The sequence below is a fragment of the Corvus cornix genome, chromosome 4 (assembly GCF_000738735.6).
Source record: "Corvus cornix cornix isolate S_Up_H32 chromosome 4, ASM73873v5, whole genome shotgun sequence".
Taxonomy (NCBI): domain Eukaryota; kingdom Metazoa; phylum Chordata; class Aves; order Passeriformes; family Corvidae; genus Corvus; species Corvus cornix.
This window is the reverse complement of record NC_046334.1, coordinates 23,271,830-23,292,074: the sequence shown is the minus strand read 5'-3', so window position 1 is coordinate 23,292,074 and position 20,245 is coordinate 23,271,830. Positions and strand designations below refer to the sequence as shown.

The following is a 20,245-nucleotide window of genomic DNA, read 5'->3' as shown; positions in this document are numbered from 1 at the left end:
TTAGTAAAATTTGTGTATTCAGTGTGCTAGGAGAAGCAGGAGCTATATTCAGAAAGGCTTGCAATGGTATGTTCAAGGTGTCTGGACATGTACCTCCCACACCCCGTGGATGGATGTCTGTGGCCTGTGAAGGGGCGAAGCTGCTGAAAATCTGAGAGAGCTCATCAAGAGCACTGTTTGCTAATACGTGATAAAAATGTTTACAGCTCTGCAGCAGCTCTCTTTTGGGTGGGGGAAAAGGGAGGTGATGTGTCTGTTCTAGCATTATCTTCTTGAAAAGTCGTGTTCAGTTCAGGATTTGGCGAGGTAAACGTGGGTCCTCATTCCCACCCTGACTTCAGTGACATTCTTGGGAGCCAGCAGCAAACGGATCCCTCCCCTCTGGGGATGCCTTGATCTTCCGAGGCTGATACCAGACACAGGCAGGAGCTTGCTGTTTTATCTGCATTGTCCATCTCTACCTTAATGAGTGAAACAGTTAAGTATCGAAGGGGGCGAGCCTCTAGGAATGTGTCTTCCATTTGACTTGAATATTTTGGTGGATAAAGGGAGAGGGAGGGAGAGGAGAGAGAGAGAGAGAGAAATCCACTTACATCACTCGAACTGCATTGAGTGTGTGCCTGTGTGCAGGTTAAGAGACAGACTTCAGTGTCTTTGCTTTCTGCAGGAAGCAGCAATGCCGTTTGTATCCTAAGAGGAATTTTTTATTTAGAAAAGGAAGCATTCTTTCTACCCAGGAAATGGCTTTCCTTGTGCGTTGCTATGCCAACTGCCTGCAGCCATGGTCTTCCAAAGTAAGCACAATAACGTAATTATATTGGCGTATTGCATTCAGACTCATGATTCTCTGGGTTTTTGTGTGTGTAACTGTGTTGTATTTTTGTTGCTGACTCTTTGGGCGGTAGAATGCTTGTCTTGATTGTGAGGAACAGGCATCATAAAATTAAATGTCCATCAATGTCATGCTGCTAAGATTAATTGTGCAAACTTGGTTAGCTGAGTGGAACAGAGATCACTGGTCACTACTCTGTCAGCATCATTAGCAGCCAGGGGAGGAGGTCCCTATTCGTGTGCGCTGCCCTGATTTTGGGGGAGTGGAGGGTAGTGGTGGCGGGAGGGGGGAGGCTGCATTTGTGAGTGTGTGATTGCAAATGAAACAGGAGTATTAACAATGCTTGACTGAGTGCTGGAGGCTGGTTCCTGCACCCTGACTAATATAATACTGTATTAAGCCTTTTTGAGGGAGTCTCTGTGCAGTCAGCCATTTTAGCTTTTTTTTCGTCCTTTCCCCCCCCCCCCCCCCCATTCCTCAGGCTCTGGGAATGGTTTTGTTCCCTTGAATGGATGCTGGATATGTAGGGTTTCATCAAGCTCTGTGCGTCCTGACATGCTTAGACTTTCAGTGTTACAAAAATGGAGACTAACGCTGTCATTCGGATTGCTGCTCTGCACTACAAGTGCGAGGGGGGTTTTGAGCTTACCAGTAGTGACACTTTTAGCTCCAGCTCGGTTTCACCCCCTCCGCCTCTTTTTAATTTAATGCTGTAGAGGGTGACTTGCCATCCATAAGAAATTGGTACATGATGTGTAAATTCAGTTCAGCTTATGTTTCTTCATTATGAAACCACTTGCAATCCCAGCTAACCATGGAGTTATGGGCCAGCAGGAGAAACACTCAGTAAGTATTGCAAATTTTGTTTGTTCTATCACTAACCTGTCATGGGCAAACTGCATGGAGACTGAAACTGCTTGTCGTCCTGCTCACCGGCTTTCCTGCTTGTGGATTTAATAGCGGGTTTGGAGGGAAAGCTGTACCTGAGGTGGCATTAATGTTGGTGGTTGTAGTTTTTAGCTTAGAAAAGGCAACTCTGTAGGTTCTTTTTGAATGTTAAAAATTTACTGAAAAAATGCTGACATACTTTGGTTGGGCAGGAAGCTTTGAGCATTCAGTTAAAATAATTATTCATTTGTTAAAACTTTAAAGCAATATGTAAGCTGTATAACAAGTGATATAATTGTAGGTGATGATAAGAATAGATTTATTCTGTCTAGTGTATGGTACTAGTGTACTGCTGCCTTGTAGCATGGCGTTTAACATCTGTGGTGCACTTACGCTGAAATGCAGAAACTGTTAGTAAAACATGGAATGAACAAAAGGCATAAGTACTGATGCTTTCTAATTGATCCCATGAGTCAGCTACACCTTTGTCATGCTTTAATCCCATAGGCTGCCTGTGTTTATTGTTTGGGAAAAATGCATTCATAAGCAGAAGAGCAAACATTATTTAACAAGGCCTCAGGTGTCAGGAATTAGGAATTTAGGTTTTGCATGACAAAAAGGTTCTGTAAGTTCTGTAAGAATGCATAGAATCTTATTGTTCAGTTAAAATGTTTAAATCTTCACGCTAGATTTTATATGGTTCAATATAGTTTTCAATCCTACAATTTGTTTCTTGAGAAGATATTTATGACTATATGTTCTGTGTGTACTGTGTCTGTTAGAATGTGCATGGGAATGTATATCGTACGTTCAGCAGATACAGTTAAGAATTGTAAATAGTGGGAAGAGGTCATAGCAGGAACTTTTTGAAGGAAGAACATTTTTTTTTTGCAAGAATTCAGTGTTGATTGTGTAGAAATACAGAAAGTAATCTAGAAATGTTTTATAGAAGTGTTTTAGAATGTGTCCAGTGAATTTTCTTACACATGTAGCAGACATATCACAGTTTCTTATTGTAGACTGTTTTGTTCCTTTCCCTTCTTTAATTACATTCTAAGTATGAGGGAGTTCATGTAACCAAACCGTTTGGTGTTCATGAAATATTTAAAACTTCATCTAAAAAAAACCCAAACAAAACCCACCTTCTTTCCTCCTGAAACTCAAGCACTGAAGAAGCTGAAATAGAATAGGATACTTTGAATTGGCAAATAGGAATAAAGTGAAAAAGCTGCATATATATTGGGTTTTCCTGCTCTTTCTACCCTCCAAAGAATGTCAATGAAAAGTTCTGGATTTACTCTGGTAGCACAGCAAGTTTAACTGATATAAATAAGTGCTTATAGATAAAGGAAAAAGCAAACCAGCTTTTTAGAAACTCTGCATTACAAACTCTGTCATGTTCTAGTTGTATAACTTTGAGTTATTTAAATCACAGAGATGAATTTCACTCTCCAAAATGGAGACTGGACCTAAATGTGGGAATAGTAAAAGGAAAAAGCTCAAGGTATTTCTTTACAAATGTCCCCATATATGCAAGAGAAAGAAATTGTACTATCTGACATGCAATTGCAGATTTTGCATGAACAAAAGACTATAGTTTAAAGACTATATAGAACTTTAAATTTTTAGGACACAGAGTAGCTCAGTAAAAAACACCACTTTGTCTGTGAAACTATTCATGCCTGTACACCAGGTAGACATTATTTTCCTTGGAAGGTGAGACTGAAAGATGTAAATTTTTCATAGAGAGGAAGGCACAAGACTTTATCTTACTTTGCCTAAGAGGAAAACTTCTTGAATTAATCATTTCTGGTAATGAGTTATTTTCATGTTAGTATGTTCCCAGAATTCTAAATATTTTATTGATATCTGACTTGAACTTGTTTCACAGAGAGAGGCTTAATTACTTTGGTGACATCCCCACCCAGAGTCTCACAGCTTGATTTTCTGGAACTGAATGCAAAATTCAGTTTCAATCTGGAACTGAATGCAAAAATCTCCTGTGCAAGGTTTCACAAATTTCTGTGAATTAATTTTAGTTAATGTTGTTAAATCTTAATTTCACAGTAGTTTAGTTAGGGAATGAGAGATATGGTTTAAATCTACTGTTCTGTGAAAATACAATGTAGAGTGGCCATTGTGTTAATCATGGTGAAAATGGAGAGAGGAAGATTTAAAAATGCTTTTGTGTTTCCTAGATTTTTTTAATATAAAAAATAAAATCAGCAGCATCAATCAAGTGTATTGGTCTTACATGCCTCATATTTCATAAATTGGAAGAGTTTGAAGCAGTGCTACAAACACGTATCTGAAAGTGATGTTCCTTGATACACAACTACTGTCATCTGTTTAACAAGGAGTAAAATTATGCTCAGGGTGAAAGATGGCAAGAGAAATGAAAGCCGGATTGTTGCGAAACTACTTCTGCCTAGTTCTTGTATTTAATGTACTTTACCAGATTTTGTGTAAAAAAAAGAATCTTAGAATGGTTTGGGTTGGAAGGGTCCTTGAAGACCATTTTCTTCCAACCCCTCTGGCGTGGACAGTCTACCTTCTGTAGACCAGGTTGCTCAGATCCCCATCCAGCCTGGCCTTGAACACTTCCAGGGTTGGGACGTCTTCAGTAGGTTCCTTCCGTTTGGCTGTGTCCTTGCTGATTATGAGAGTCCTCTCAGCTAGCTTTGTAGTGCTTTCATTATAATTTTCCTAATCTTACATTTTAGGAAGATGAATGATGTTTCAAAAAATAGTGCTTTGTGGATGTTGAAACAGTCTCTTGAAAAGCTTTACACATTGCATCTTACACCTGGTTTATTATGTGGAAAAAAAGGCACATGAAGGTCTAGTGCATGAGGGTTCCCATTGTAGGCGTGGGCCTTGTAAAGCGTTAGCTTTCTATCTCATTTCTCCTTTTCTTTTGTGTCTATTGTTTGTAGGAACTTTACTCAAGGTCAACTTAAAAAAACTAAATGAAAGAATTGACAGGTATAATGACTTGTAAAAATGAGACTTGAGATGCATAGTTCTTACATGACTGTGTAATGATTAACAACTCAGGAATTGTGCAGTACTTTGGAGTGACTTATGGACAACCTTGTAAGAAAGTACAGTTTTACTTCAGGTGTAATTGCAATAAAGTCTGCTAATAAAGGACATGTTTCGCTGCTGGCACAGTGACACTTCTTTAGTGATCATGGGTACTGCAGTCTTTGATTTGCTTGACCTCTCTTGAATTACTAAAAAATATTGGAAACAATAAGTCAAATTTTTGGGTTGTTCTTACCATATTTTAGTTCACGAAGATTTGTGGCTGTGTGCTAGGGGTCTCCCAGGAAAGAGAAGCAAATGAGTGGCATTTTGAGGAAAAAAGCCTTGAATGGGAATTGTTCAAATATGGTTATTTTAGTTTGATGTGTAGTAAGGGTGCCAGTTGGCATGCTTTCCTAAGAAATCTAGAACTATACTAGAAATAATTTTCTGTTACAGGAAGAGATCATCAGTATATTTTCTTAACTCATGTAATAATGTAACCTGGTATAGTTATTTGTCCTTTGAGTGAGCATCACACAGCACTAGTAAGACATGGGAAAGAAAGGTGTGGTATTGTGGTCAGATGGCTACAGTTGCTAAGCTTTTGCACGTTTGTATATACATATCTGGAACAAAGGTAGTAGTGATCTGTTAGCTGCTGCAGCTGCTGATGCTTATGATTTTGTTCATCTTGATGAATTACATTGTTCTGGGACCTGATACAGATTATTTTCTTTTCTTGTTAGGCACGTTTGTTTTTAGCACTTATTGAAACCAGATTTCTGGTTTGGCCCTTGCTGATTATTCCTTTCCTTTTAATTTGCATATTTTGAAAAAAATTTTCCTCTGTGGAGACCAATAACGGGGTTGTGGATTTTTGACGTGATTAGAAATAGTGTTTCACCTCTTTATAGGTGCATTATGATAGAGTCTTTAATTGCATGACCATATATCTTCTGCAAGATTCATCTCATGATGGATAGCTCTGATGTGATGAGCAGCTGTTTGATGTTTTGGGCTAGCTTCATTGCTCAAAAGGCCAGGTTGTGTTTATGGTGTACTATTCAAGTCTTACTCAGAAGAGAAAAGCGTAAATATTATTCTCTTCTGTGGCTTTCCAAGATGCTTGTAACTACAGTGTTAATGCAATTAATTAAGGTACTGTGGGGGCGGCATGATCTTAATTTTTCAGGTAGGTCTGCTGAAGCAAATCTTTGGCAAAACATAAGGCAGAATTCTGAGAGCTTAAGATGGTCATTCCACAGCACAGGTAGGTGCAAATAAGCATTCGAAGGATGGATTTTGTTGCTTGAATTTTCTGTATTGGCCCAGTTCAGGCACTCACAGCCTAATGATCATATGAAAGGTTGATTTTAAGTGACTTGCCTGGCATCCTGCCAGAGATCTGTGGTAGACTATGGCTAAATTCCTGTTCTGCAGGACAGCATTTAACTGCAGATTTCCCCAAAATCTTATAAATGGCAAAATTTGAGTCATTTCATAGGAAGGGCAGTGAATGCATTTAGTGACCTGTAGAGATGGCAATGAGAGCATCCTTGGCATGTAGAAGATGTCCTGCTGTCTTTCTGTTACGGTTTCAATGCCTGGGGATTGCACAGCATATTTCAAACTGAGAGGAGAAAAAATTAAGAAAAAAGAAAACCCACAAAACCATACCAGAAAGGCTGCCATCTACATGTAATGAAGTGGCTAAAATTTTTTCAGGTCAATGTGGATAGTGATGTAGAAGATTGCACAGTAGGGCATCTTTTTAGCGAGCTTATGAAGTAAGAGAATTTCAAGCCTCCCAACATGATCAGTATTATGGGTCTGGTTTATATTCCAAAGTGGTCAAATCTAGTGGTGCTGTTGGAGTGTTTGCAGAGTGATATTTTTGATGGTGCATGCTGGAATGTGGCATTTATAGTCACAATGCAGATGTGAACCTGAAAAGGAAAGTCAGCTTCTTCCAAAATGCTATTTTGAGAGACTAAAGCTATTTATTATTACTGAGTTGTTGGCACTCCTGCGTGATCATCAGACGTGCTCAAAATCTAGCTGAAATTGAGAGCTGCTGATACCCAACAATTAAGGAAAAACAAAAACTATCCAAGCAACCAGAAATCCCAAACATCAAAAGAAGTAAAAAAAAATCCTAAATCCCTTAAGATAGTGTTGACTTGCTCCTGATTCTATGAGTTAATAAAGGTATAAGAAGAGAAACTCTAAAAAGCAGAAGATAACGTGTTAAGTAGCCTAAGTTAAAAATACTGGGGAATTCACAATATGGTGAATGAGTAGCATGAAGTTCACTGTAAGTAGAAGCAAGCACTAAGGAAATCCTGTGCCTCAGTATCTCAGGTTCATTATTCTACCTGCAAAATAATTGCAATCCCTTGCTGAATACTGGCTCGAGGGTTTTAATCAGTGATACTTGCACTGGTACTTCATTTCCAAGTGACGTAAACTCAACAGTTTAGCAAACAAAACCATAAAAATATTCCAGTGAGAGGAAGTAAATTAGATTTTTTGGGAAATTTCATTTTTAATTATCTAAGGCAGGGGATCTCAGTGATATGTAAAGAAATGTGTAGCTTATAAGAGGATTAGAAAGTGCTGTGAATTGTGTTGTTTTTTTCTGCAGTTATGACTGCTGCTGGTACTACTCCAGTATGCAAAAGCGAGGGGAGGTGTCTGGTGTTCTGTATTCTGCTGCTAACATGATCTGAAGCTTCTCTGCAAAGTACTTCTGTACTTGATAAGGTTGTCTGCAAAATCAATGAAATATCAAGAGATAACTGGAATGATTTAAGAATGGGAGCATTAGGAACTATGATTTCTAAATTCTGAACTAGAATTGCATAAACATTTAGGCTATGTTCAGACCATCAGCACTCTGGGATCATGATGTCGGTGCTGGAAGCTATTAAGTATAATTTTTTTTAAGCTTATTTAAAGTTCGTTTTTCTTTAATTATCTTGCATATTTTTTATTCCTTGTTGTATTCTAGGCTTTAAATTGCTACAAATTAGCCCTTAACAACATCCTTGATGTTTGAAAAACTGAGCTAATTTTACTAACCCCTCAATGAATACACTGTGGTATGATTTTTGATTGACTGAAATAGAGACAAGATTTCAGGATCTTAGGGTTATTTTATTAAAGCCTGATTTTTATTTTTGATAACTTGATTGCAGCAACAGGTATATGACCAGACTACTGATTCTTTTCAATTAATATTACTGATGCATTCTTGTTAGCTTTTTCTAAAATTTGAAATTAATAGAAGTAATATTACTAGAAAGAGGAAAAAAAAAATCATGATATGGTATTTCAGGAGTTGTGCAGGTGAGTGTAATACTGAACCAGTGTTTGAGTAATATGGCTAATATTAAGGATTTGAGAAACATGGAATATTATTGTCTTGAGATTTAACCTTGACCAAAGAACCTTGTACCTGCCACACTTCATTCTCAATATTGTATTTAAGAATGTGGTAGCTGTAGTGCAAGAGAAGTGTGGTATGACTCCAGCAGTTCTGCAGTGTTTTTAGGATTCTAACCTCTGCATGCTTCACCCATCAATCTGTAACAGAAATGTCACTGGCACTCGTATGGTATCCCAGAATTGGATGGTTGGTGGTTATTCCAATTTTGTCAGCTTGCCAGTAGTCTTTTTGCTGTTCATTTTGAGATGGTGATGATTCAGCTGAGAACCAGGGGAAGAATAAACTGTGCTGAAGGGGTGTCTGCTCAGTGGGTTACCTGTGAAAGCTGATCCTGTGCCCAGAAGCTAAAATTTATTGGAGCGTTTATCATTCCTTCCAAACCCCCTGTTTGTATGGGGATACTAGAAGGACAGATGAAGGACAACAGATTGCAATGCTGTTATGTGGGTGATGTTGAAGGTAAACAGCTTTACATTATAATACCTGACACAAGCAGCGCTGCTGCTTGGTCCCTAATACATCTGAGGTGCTGGGGTGGAGATAATTATTGCCTAAATTTATTTTATTTAATTTTTCACTTGTGAAAGATGAAGATTCACAGCATTTGGTGAAAGAACTGGAAGACAGGAAATTTTGTGTGTATGTTGTTTGTAATTTACTCTCGTGGTGCTGGACTTGGTTACCGGACTGCAAGATTCTATTAATTCCATCAGCAAGAATGTTGGTCCTTTGGGCAAAGGGCTGTATTTGTCTTTTTGGGTTGCCCTCACTGAAAATGTGAAGCTTGCTGCTATGAACCAACTTCATGGTTCAGCTCACCTGGCATTCTATACTTGGCCTAAACCTTAAGCTGCTCAAAAAGCTAAAAATAAGGCCATAGGTCCTTTTGCGATCAGTGGTCTCCATTGCAGATGTTGGAACACAAAATCCTGGCATGTTTAGTTCCCTTTTTGTGAAAAGTGAAAGAGGATTTTCCTAAATGGCAAGCAGCTTGCTAAACCTCACAGCTTGCTAAACCTCACAGCTTGGACTGAGTAGTTTTCTAGCCTTTCCAAAGTCCTGAGTTATAGGCAGTCAAGTTGATGCCTCCAGTAATATGATGTTCCTTCCAAAGCCTGTCTAGAATGCCTTAAAAAAGCATCAAATAATTTGATCTGCTACAATTTCAGTAGTTCCTGTCCTTTGTAGTGTATGGAGTGTGACTGCCCTTCCTTTAACTCAAATGGGTTTTCTGGTCTTTCCTTACATGTCTTCTGCCAGTTTAGTGACCACTGTAAACAGCAGAAAGCTCTGAATCATTTGACAAAATGTGAAGATCTTACTTTGAACGTGAAAACGGTTGTGACTCTTTACACTCAAATGTATGCATACCTCCATGGCATTTCCAGCTCTTAAATGGAGATGGCAATTCTTCTTTTGGACTGGAAATATGCAAACTGGTTTAACACCAGGCTTCTCTTTCAGTTCCAGCTTCTCAACATGGATCAAGAGCCAGCTGCTTTTCAAAATAGAGGAAAAGCAGGCTTGTGAGTTAGAATGCAGGAGAAGAGCAAAGTATTACATTATATGTGCATTTAGGAGCTGTTAATAAGCTAACAAATGCTGTGGCAGGCATAAAATGTAGCTCCATGTAGCCCTTGTAGCTTTCTACCTGTAGATGACTTATTTCAACCGTCCCAGGCTTGGCTGGTGACCGTATGCCAGCGTTTGGTGACAGTAACGCTTCCTCTTCGTAACTGCAGTTGCCTGATCTTCAGAGGCATAGGGACAGTCAGGAACCATGCTGCAAACCCAGACAGTAACCTGATGGTCAAAAACCTCAACCTGGGATTTCTTTCACTCAGTCTATAAATATTGCCTCATTTTATCTGACTGCAGCCTGTCACTTGCTTGCAAGCATAGGTGCTGTGTGCTGGGTTGTTTGGACAAACAGACTAGGTAGGATTTATTAGTTTATAGCTTGACTCCAAACCGTGACCTTGCAAGTGAGAAAAATTGGTTTAAAGCTTTCTTCTTTTATTCCTTCTCTGAAGAATGATTTCATTAAAATGACGTTGTTCTATTTTGTGGGTCTCCCTTTGTGTGTGTAGTCATGTTGGCTTGTTTCATCGTTAAAAATAGGCTCGTACTGTTCCGTGCTGCTGTTCTTCCTGCAGAGCAAGAAGAATGGGAGCTGGGTTGTGCTCTTAGGCCTCCATCCATAGCATTGTTTCCTAAATGCATGTCTGCTGCTGTGTGCCTGCCAGCCTGCCAAATGCTGTAGGAGTTGCATGAATGTCAGGAAGGTCTAATGCAGGACGATTTGAAAGAGCATGGGAATGCCTGAAAAAGAGAACATGGGTGCAGAATTGGGCCTTACATATACTATTGGTAGTGGGATTGATGGCTTGAAAACGGGGTGATGAGGGACATTGTACCCAAATGTATTTAGTGATGGTTGAAAAAAAATAATCAATCTAGATTTTGGGAAATCTAAACTGAATTTTGGGAGTTATTTCTTAGTTAGCTATATCCTAGGTTTGCTGAACCATCAGCCCTGTTCTCAAGTAAGTTTTTTGTGCTCTTGATTTGTTGAGGGTTTTTTTTGTTTTGGTTTTTGGTTGGTTGGTTGTTGGTTTGATTTTTTTTGTTGTTTGTTTGTTGGTTTGGTTTTTTGTTTGGTTGGTTTTGGTTTTTTGGGGGGAGGTTGTTGGGGTATTTTTTCCTACATGTGAACACCTAGAGGTTCTTCAAAACACTTTTTGCCTGTGCTGTTTCACCAGTCAAGGTACCACTTGACCTCTAAATCTTGATGTATTTCTGATAACAAACTAGGAAAAGAAGGAACCTGTATTTTCCAATTTCTTGGCAGGCAGTAGCTCTTTTCTCTGCTAGATTGCTCAGGAAAGAGTCAGATGTTAGACTTGGATGTGTCTCACTGGTCTTTTCAGTCTTGACCTGCATCACCAGTGGATTTTCAGCTAGGTTTTTTGACCTTTGAATAAGAAGCTGACTATAGAGGGATTTTTTTTTTTTTAAATATACATAAATAATGTAGAAGGATCTTTTTTCTGTTGTCCTCACTTTTAAGGAACCAGGAGGAAAAGGAAAATGCATGAATTTATGGATTTTGGAGCTGTAGTAAAATGTGCTACTTAAATAATTAACTTCGTGTCTGGGAAAGGTTGTTAACTGGATTTTTTTTTTTTAAGGCAGCAGAGAAGACTCATGTTTTATTTTAAAACTGAAGCTGTTCACAGCTGTAGGAGCAGGCTGAAAACCAAATTAAAATGACAACAGTGTTAGTTTCTTTTAATAACTGTGGAAGTCTGTATGCTAGGTGTACCTCTCCTTGCCTGTTGATGTATGACTTCTGCAAATATTTTTTGTGGTCTGACCCTGGGAATTTCTGTCCTATCAATCTTGCTCATTTTCAAATCAGGTTCTTAATAGTTGGTAATACTGTTGTTTTGGAAGGGGTTGTTTGTGTGTCTTGTGAGAAGATTAGAGACTTCTTGCATTTCAGAGTAAAGGATTTTGGAAATTTCCATTTAGCAGATATTTTCCAAGGTCCCTGAATACAGCTGCTTTTCCTAAATAAGGGTCACTAAAGTGTGGTTTCCCAAACAGTGGTGTGCATGTCTGCAGTAGGATATAGAAAATCTAGTTATCTACTTGTTTCCTGTTGAAGGAAGAGGTTGTTTAGGCAGTTAAATGTCACTCCTACACCTGCAACTTCCATTAGTATTGTACATTAGTATTCCTTCTGTGATGATGGTACCCAGGGAAAACTAAACTTAGGAATTCCTGAGTTAGAGTAGCATGATTATTTTTAGGGTTGTTTTAAGTGAAGATTCAGTGTTCCAGCTGGGGTTTTATTCAGTGAAGCATCCAGAGATAACATGCTTAATGTAGTAATGACTAAAATGTCTACCAGTTTCATGAAAGTAGCTTTATAAATCTCTTGCACCCTGTGTTACAGCGAACAACTACTACCATTGTAGTGCTATTGTAAATCAGCAGTTGGTTTGACTCTAAAATTATGTGGTCATTGCAAGGTGACCTAATGCAGAAGTTGATGTAAGTGCACACACACCCTGAGTCTCTAAAGCTTATCGTCTGGTAGATGGGAGGAAAATGATGAATGTCACTGGTTGTAGAATGGGTGGCAGTTATTGGTCCTGGTATTTCAACCTGATTTCTGTACTGCTTGTTTTTCTGCAGCTTGGCAATCTGTGATGTAAAAATCTCTTCCTAAATAAACACCACTGAAATATTTCATGGTGTCAGTAGAATATGGAAGTTGTTACATGGGTTGTGTTTTTAGGATGCTGTTGACGCGAGGCAGGACCATACGGAACGATTCCAACTCTGTGTGCACACCTGCAGGGACACAAATAGACACATTTCTGAAAGTCACATATGAATGTCAGCATTTTAAGCAGAATAACGTGGTGCTTCAATTGACAATATCTACTTACTCTAAAGCAGCCTTATAACAGGCTCCATACGGGACCTTGTTGGTTTGCTTATCTTATAATGTAGTTGTGGACATTTGTAAAAATTAGGCAATTAAAAAAAAAACCAAACCCCGAGGTGGGAGGGTAATGAAATTTAGTGTTAGATATAACTGTTTTGAGTAAATGTCACTCGACTACAAAGAAAAGCTCTGCAGGTTGTTTCAAAATTTATTGGAGATACTATTAATGTAAAAGATGCTTCTGTGTTGATATGTGGTAATAATTTTAAATGGCTTTGCACAGTTGTTACTGCACTGTGCTCCAGAATTGAGAGAACATCTTAGCACTTCCTAAAGACTCCTCAATGAAAAGAAGAAAAATGATCCTTTACTTTTCCCCCTTCCTATGATCACAGGGAGCACACACTAGTAAGTCTTTTGCCCAAAGCTGTAAATAGTTGTAGTAGTTTGTAGAAGCTGGACTCTTGCTCTGTGTGACAGAATAGAAACTATGGAGGTATTAGAAAAACATGATGGCACATACAGTTTTAAAAGGTTTTAGGTTTTAAAAGTTTTAAATGGTCAGTGTAACATAGTTTCATTAATTTTCTTTGACTGCCATAGGAGGAAAAGTGTAAAATAATGTAGCAAGCACATCTTGGAGTGTTACAGCAACACTCACTGCTGTTGTCTTGCCATGGCGTGAGTACGTTTGCACTTGCAAAACTCATACAATAAGTAATAAAGCTGTTTGACTAGTAGTCATGTTGGTATAGCATTAAAAAATCATAGTTATGGTAAAATCATACTATTTCAAGCTTTTGCAACATTAGTCATGTATAAAGGGAAATGCTTGCTGTTAAAAAATATTTTATCTTGTTACTGTACTATTTTTACCTTAGCCAGAAAAATAGCAAGGCTATCTATACTATTTGTAATGCAAATATGAAACCTTTTTACTCTTTGCCTTGGTCTCAGAAGCATTATCTACAGACTTTTAAGATGTTTTTAAGCAATCTTTCTTCTAAAATTCACCTTTGAAAATAACATCATCCCCATTTTCAATCAAAATTAATTGCCTTTTAGTTGCCCAACTTTTAAAAAGAAATTGTAACATTGTTTTGAAGTGCTCACTATTGTGCAATTAGCAAGCTAAAACTAGTGGTTATGGCAATATACATTTTTGCTTTATATTAAAAATTGCTACAATCAGAATATTTGGAAAAACAAGCTTTAGCAAGGGCTTTGATGTCCACTTGTGTGCTATTTGTCTTGTAATATTTCAGTTCTTTGTCTTCTTTTTTTTGTTAGAGGTGAAGCAAAAGTGTGCATCTTTCATTGTCAGACAAGGAAAATAAAGGAAACTTCCACCCACTTTTCTCCTGGACTATTCCTTGATATTCTAAAGCAAAAATAATCCTTTGGTTAAAACTCCAAGGGTGGCATTGACATGGCCGCAGCCTTCAGGCTTCAAACAAAATTTCCATTTAATTGCTTGTGAATAGTCATGTCTCTCTTTAAATTTTCGTCAAATTTCTTTCAATTAATATGGTATTTTATAGAGGCAAGGCTCAGTTTTTGCATCTGTGCACAGGAGCTCCCTATATATTTGTATCTTTAAAAAATTTTCTTTGGAAGTGTACAGAATACTTAGAAGCTACCAATAAGAAAATCTAAAATGTTTTTATGTTAGTCATGCTGGGTTTTGTCTTTTTTCCTCTGTTGGTTAGTCTGTTTCTGAAACAATAAGTGTATGAAACAACAGGCTCACTTCAGATTTTTCTGCTTGGATGAGTGACATGGATCTGGAAAGGATTTTCTGGGTCACTGCCATTACACACTTGGGCAGCACACTCATAACTTTGTCTCGCTTCAGTCTGAAAGGCTTCTCTGCCACAGCTCCTGTGGAGTCTGATTTGGAGAATCTCTGTGGTTCATTAGATAGCCTTCTTTCAGCTTCCTGCTCATTAGGCTTTACACCTGCATTGCCTTTTACTGGAAATACTTCTTTTTCCTCCTTTCTATTTCTGGATAGTGATCATACCCTCTCTCAGTGTGGGCTGAAAAAGCTGTGCTCTTCCTGCACTTTGTCAAGTATTAGTTTTTCTTCTTCTGATAATCCTGGTGATTTTTCTCTGACTCTGTGTATGTGTATGGCTTTAAGCTATCTTTATTTAAAACACACAGCTGGGAATGTGTGCAACATTTCCAAATAAGGTCTCTGCTGGGGTCGTGGAGAAGAGCCCAGAACTGTATTTCTGGAGGATGCATGCTGTGATTGTATTGGGTTCTCCTTCTGCTGCATCACCTGAACAATTCAGTCACCTTCTGATCAGCTGATACATGGAAACTTTCTCACAGTGATTTCTCACAGGGACTTTTCCAGGTTGTTGGTTTTTGTTTTAAAGTGCGTGATTTCACATCTTTTCCTACTGCTCATCTCTTGTATCAACAGTGTCTTTTTCCACAGTGATGCCAACAGTTTTTTTCCTCCACTTGGAAAGAGGGGAGTTCTAAGATATTTTCTATATCCATCTTTCACATCTCATCTTAAAAAAACCCAAAACAATTACCTGAGTAGCCCTTAATTTATTTTTCTTTATTCTAGAATCAATTAACTTTGATTTCTTTTGCTATTTTAAGTTAGCTCAGGGCAGTAAAATTCAGTGCAGTGGTTCAGTTAAAGTGGAGTGGTTCGGTATTAAAGTGCAGTAGTTCAGATTAAATGGTTGCAGTTCAAAACTGAGCTATCACTTCATGAATGTTTGAAAAACTTCACTGAGTTTTGTTAGATTGGCTAGAATGCTGTAGTCATGAAGTATTCTGTGATCAGGTGTAACACACCCCACCACCAACACATGGTGTGGTATAAGAGCAGCCCTCCTGATGGGGAGGCTTCAACACTTGGAACTGCAGGCATTTCACAGGGTCTTTGCTTTAACACTTAAGATGTGCCCAGGATATGTGTTTTCACTTGTGGGGTAAACTCTTTACTTTTCTATTGTGGTTTTTAAATTCTGAGTGGTGCTTTAAAGCTGAAAATAAAATCTGGGTGCAGGTGCCATCATTTTTACCCCTGCTGGTGTAATTGCTTTTTAGCATCCCCCCAGGTCTCCTTGTGAGACTGCTGTGTAAGTAATCCAGATTGAGTCTGTAAATGAGATATACACGAGCATTCTATTATTTATTTAAAATATTCTGCAGGATTTAAAACATCTTCCTTGAAAATGTTTGAACTAACATTTCCTGTAAACATATGTGCCCACATAAAGTGTTGTTGAACTTTTTTTGTTTTTATGTCCCTAGGCATAAATTTTTTGTCTGGTTTCCTGTGGAAACAAAGTTTGTGACCAGGCTCTCTGTTCCTTCCTCTCCCACAGTTGCTTGTAATAGGCCACAGAGTTCAAAATTTAACCTTACAAGCCTCCAAAAGCCCTGAAAGTGGGCCATTTAGTTTCCAACCCAGCAGTAGTTCTCAGCATATTAAACACCCAAACAGCCGCAAATGGAAGTGTTTAGAAATACTTATTGTGGGAAAAAAATCAACATACATTTTCTTAGTATGAAAATCAGTTATTCCCAAGAGAGAGATCTCTGCAAAGCTGGGCTTTGTTATTTTATTTCTCCTCCACGTATATTAAATAATAGGGAGCCTTTACAGAAGTTCAGTGACTGAGCTCAGTTTTCTACTCTCTTTCCCTAGAGATATTTCAGAAGTCAGTTGAAATGCCTTGGAACAGCCTTTCCTTCAACCTAAAAGGCAGTCATCAGTGCGTGCCTGTCCCTACTTGTCAGTTATCATTATGTAGATTTCCACAAGATCAATTCCCTTCCCAGTTTTATTCAGTGTTTTTGGGAAGCTGTTAGTTTGTGAGAGGGTGTGGGCTGTGCAGGCTCTGTCAGGGCACTTAAATGCAAGTGCTTGGTGGGACAGCAGGGTGCTACCAGGAGTGATAGGCTGTGTCCCCACAGAGACTCCTATGATATAGGGACATATGCAGACATAATACACCGGAATAGGAATTCTGCTACTCAAAGCAAAAGTGGCTAAGAATAGGATTTGACCTAAATCTGATCACTTTATGAAACAAAGCAAACAAAGTAATATAAAATACTGGATACTTAATTAAAAAGAAAAGAAAAAAGGAGGCAAATTTGAAAATCTTGCTTGACTCTCTTCAGGAAGGTTTCACTTCCACTGCACTGTTTGGAAAAAAAATCACCAGACCATGTTTCTACTTTTGGTTAAGGATGTCAAAGAGTTGTCAGTACTTAAATGTATATCCACAGTTAAAATAGTTGTAGAACAGTCTTTTTAGCTTGATCCTCGCAGCAGAACTGCTGTAACGTTAAGGACATCAGAGTCCATGTTTTAAAAGTACTGAATTATCCTTTGTTGCCCAGTGAAGAAACTATACTTTTACCAGATATTTTCTGATACAGGCTTCTGCATAAATGCTAAATAAAAATCTTTGGATCTTGCATATTTATTCTGTTCATTGTAAATATGTTATAAATGTTTGAGTTTGGATTTTCAGAAATCTGAGAAAAACTTCTGAAAACTGTTTAACATTATTTAGTTTAGTTTAGCATGATTCAGTTCAAATCCATCCTGTTGTTTTTTCTTTTGTATTTGGGGTTCACTAGCACTGTAAACATCTGTATAAAACAGTTTTTCTTTTTTTCCCCCCACTTAATTTGAGCTGTTGCCAATAAACTGGCATTTGTGTTTCCTGAAGGAATAGTGTTTACACCAGATTTTCTGAAGAAGACACTTTTGAATATGAAATGCTGCATTGAATCTCGGATTCAAATAGTTCCAGAAGGAAGAACAAATGCTAACACATTCAGACATAAAACAGAGAAGGTAGTTAAGTTAAACAAGAATGGATATGTTTCAGTGATGCATTTCTTACTTTTCCTTTAAAAAGAGTTGCTTCTGAGAGTTCCTTCATTCCCCAGACACCCATTGAAATTTTACCACCCCTGTGCCTCTGCAGAAGTCAATAGTCCTTAAAGCAAAGGATTGAATGCATGAAGTGCTCATAGGATTAGCTGCTGAGAGCTATGAGATGTGCAGTAAGTGGCAGTCAGTGTGTGTTTTGTAAGGGGAGCAAAATGAAGTTCCTGTACATTCACTCTCTCTTGCTCTCTCCCTGAGACCAGCAGCTCACATTGCATTAGCTTGAATCTCTGAATAGCTTTTTTTGGGAGGCTAGCTATAGCAAAATACCAGTGGAGGAAAGTATTAAAAGCTTGCCATGATCTTTCATGGCATCCTTGCAATACTTTTCTTTCCTTCTTTTTATTTTTGGTTTGGTTTTCTGTTAGAGGTGTTCTGCTGTGGGCTTTGTATACAAGCAACTGCTTAACAGCAATAGTATCTAAATGCAGTGTCTTCAGAACACAGGTTGTGTCTTGTGCTGGATTCAAGATGAAGAACATTCTTAAGAGTAGGTCTCTATGAAATTTCACGGTTTCATAGAAAGATGTCTATTTGAGGAAACTGTAGAGATTCAAAATACATGGGGTATTGTTGTGTAAATTGAATGATTATACAGAAGACATAATTCAAGCCAGAAGGTTTTTATTTAAGTCTTGCAGATGTTTTCATAGAAAGTACATAGAAGCGTCTCAATCTTTTCCACCCGTAGGTGCAAGGAAATCCTGCTTCCATGGGAATTGCATCCTATATTTAATTGTATAGAGTTTGCACTTTTAGTTTAAATTTTACTCTGCAAGGACATGTCAGCCTGCATCAGGTCTGTAGATGGAATCGATAGAAATTACTTTATTATTCTGTAATTACTTACATTGAGTGCTGTGTTTAAAATCACTCAACCATAAAAATGTTTTCCTTGATGTCTCTCTTGGTTAGTGAAAGAATTATGTTGAAATAGCATGTTCATGAATGCCCAGCATTTTTACAAATATTTCTTCCTTATCTTATTAAATACAATAAATGTGGGCATAGCTTTAAAATAAAAAATACAGCAGATGTACCAACATTTAATATAAAAAGTAGTGTTTCTATAAAATATTGAAATAAAGTGTTAATAATTTTATAGAGTACTGAAGAATACTGCCTTGGTGATCTACACATTTGTAGTGCAATAAAAATTTTAGAATTTCTATCCTGGTGAGGAAAAAAATAATGAGAAAGACTAAGGCACAGTAGTGATTTTATTTGTCTGCTGTTGTTCTCCCTTCACAAAAAAGACAGAACCTCAAAATAAGTTTGTTGTAGCTTACTTAGATTTGTGAGACTAAGTGTTTCTCCTATAAAAGGAATAACCAACATTTAAAAAAAAAAAAATTATGGTGGCTTTTATTATATGATAGCTTTCATTATTTTATTAGTAAAGAGCTGCTACAAAATAAGTGCTCAGATGCATGTGTTTAGAGGTTGAAGAATCAGTGTTTCCTTGTGTGTCTTTAATTTCAGAAAGTGGAAATAGAGGCTATAAGGGTGATAGTTTGTGTTGTTTTATGTCTACTTGCTTAGCCTGTCTCTGTGGCGCTTAATTACGTATAAAATCATTCATTGGGAATTGCATAACAGAATGTTACACCTTGGCGCTCCTTAATCCCATCTTTTTTGCAGATGTACTTCAGTCACTTTGCAGGCTTTATAAATCTTTCATAAAGTGCTGAGCAGCCTCCAGTAGAAGACCTTGTTTATAAAAGGCTTGCTGATATGTTTGCCTTAAAATGAGTGGTATATTGAAGCTTTCCAACCAGAATTTGTCTCGTAATTTAAAATTACTTTCTTGTGTCTGTCTTTCATGTTGTTGCATTAATACTTGTTTTCACATATAACTGCATTTAAAAAAATAAAGCTCCAAATGAAAAAGAAAAACCCTCAAAATAAAAGAAAAAAAGGAATACTATTGAAAGAAAGAAAAGGTTTTGGTGTAATTTCACTTATTTTTTGGCTGTTCTCATACCTTTTTATGCTATACATATCCAAGGACTGCCATTTCTTGTCCAGTAAACATTTTCAAAATTTTTTTATCATTTTTTAAAAATACTGTATTAGTAGATAAGTCCAGTGATTTCTTGAATAGAAGATGCCTTTTGTTGTAATGAAAGGCACGCTGTAGGGTAGGAGAAAATAATGGTGTTCTTAAAATAGGAGGAACACATTCAGAGCAAAGTAATTGTTAGTTTTGCATGCATAACATGGTGACTCAGTTTGAGGGTGGAAGTAATAAAATGGTGCTTTAAAGATAGGAAGATGTGATAAGGTTTACAGTATTGTACAGTTCTAAATGGATGTATGTCTTTGCCCTTAAGATAGTTTCACATAATTGTTTAAGTTTTCGTTTGGTTTAGGGTTTTCAAGAGGTAAAAATCGGGAGTTCCTAGATGTACTGTTTTAACTCTGGTTTCTATCCGCGTGTGCCATCTGTATAAATGTGTGTATGTGTGCATGTATGCTTGCTTATTAAGAGCTACATTATAAATATAAAATACTGTTTTCACCTCTGTCAAATTAAGTGTAGGGCTTAGATCATAACTATTTTATCGGGTCATGTTTTGTATTAGAAACTTTTGTCCCTGTTACATGTGTTTAGAGCTATGCATACATCACCTTAATGTTTGTCAC

General features: G+C 37.5%; 1 protein-coding gene across 18 annotated transcripts in view; it reads left to right on the top strand.

Annotated features, from left to right (window-relative positions):
- Positions 1-20,245, top strand: part of RAPGEF2 (Rap guanine nucleotide exchange factor 2) — a 186,418-nt gene that overhangs the window by 113,570 nt on the left and 52,603 nt on the right. The window contains exon 1 of one of the 18 annotated variants that reach the window (XM_039550568.1): positions 699-794. The exons of 14 other annotated variants lie outside the window; for them this stretch is intronic. In XM_039550568.1, the coding sequence (XP_039406502.1) occupies positions 741-794 (54 nt within the window). In that variant the 5' untranslated portion in view covers positions 699-740. Of the gene's footprint in view, positions 1-698; positions 795-1,337; positions 1,679-20,245 lie in introns of those variants that run through there. 3 more of the 18 variants (XM_010411863.3, XM_039550567.1, XM_010411862.3) reach the window with 3 other exon arrangements.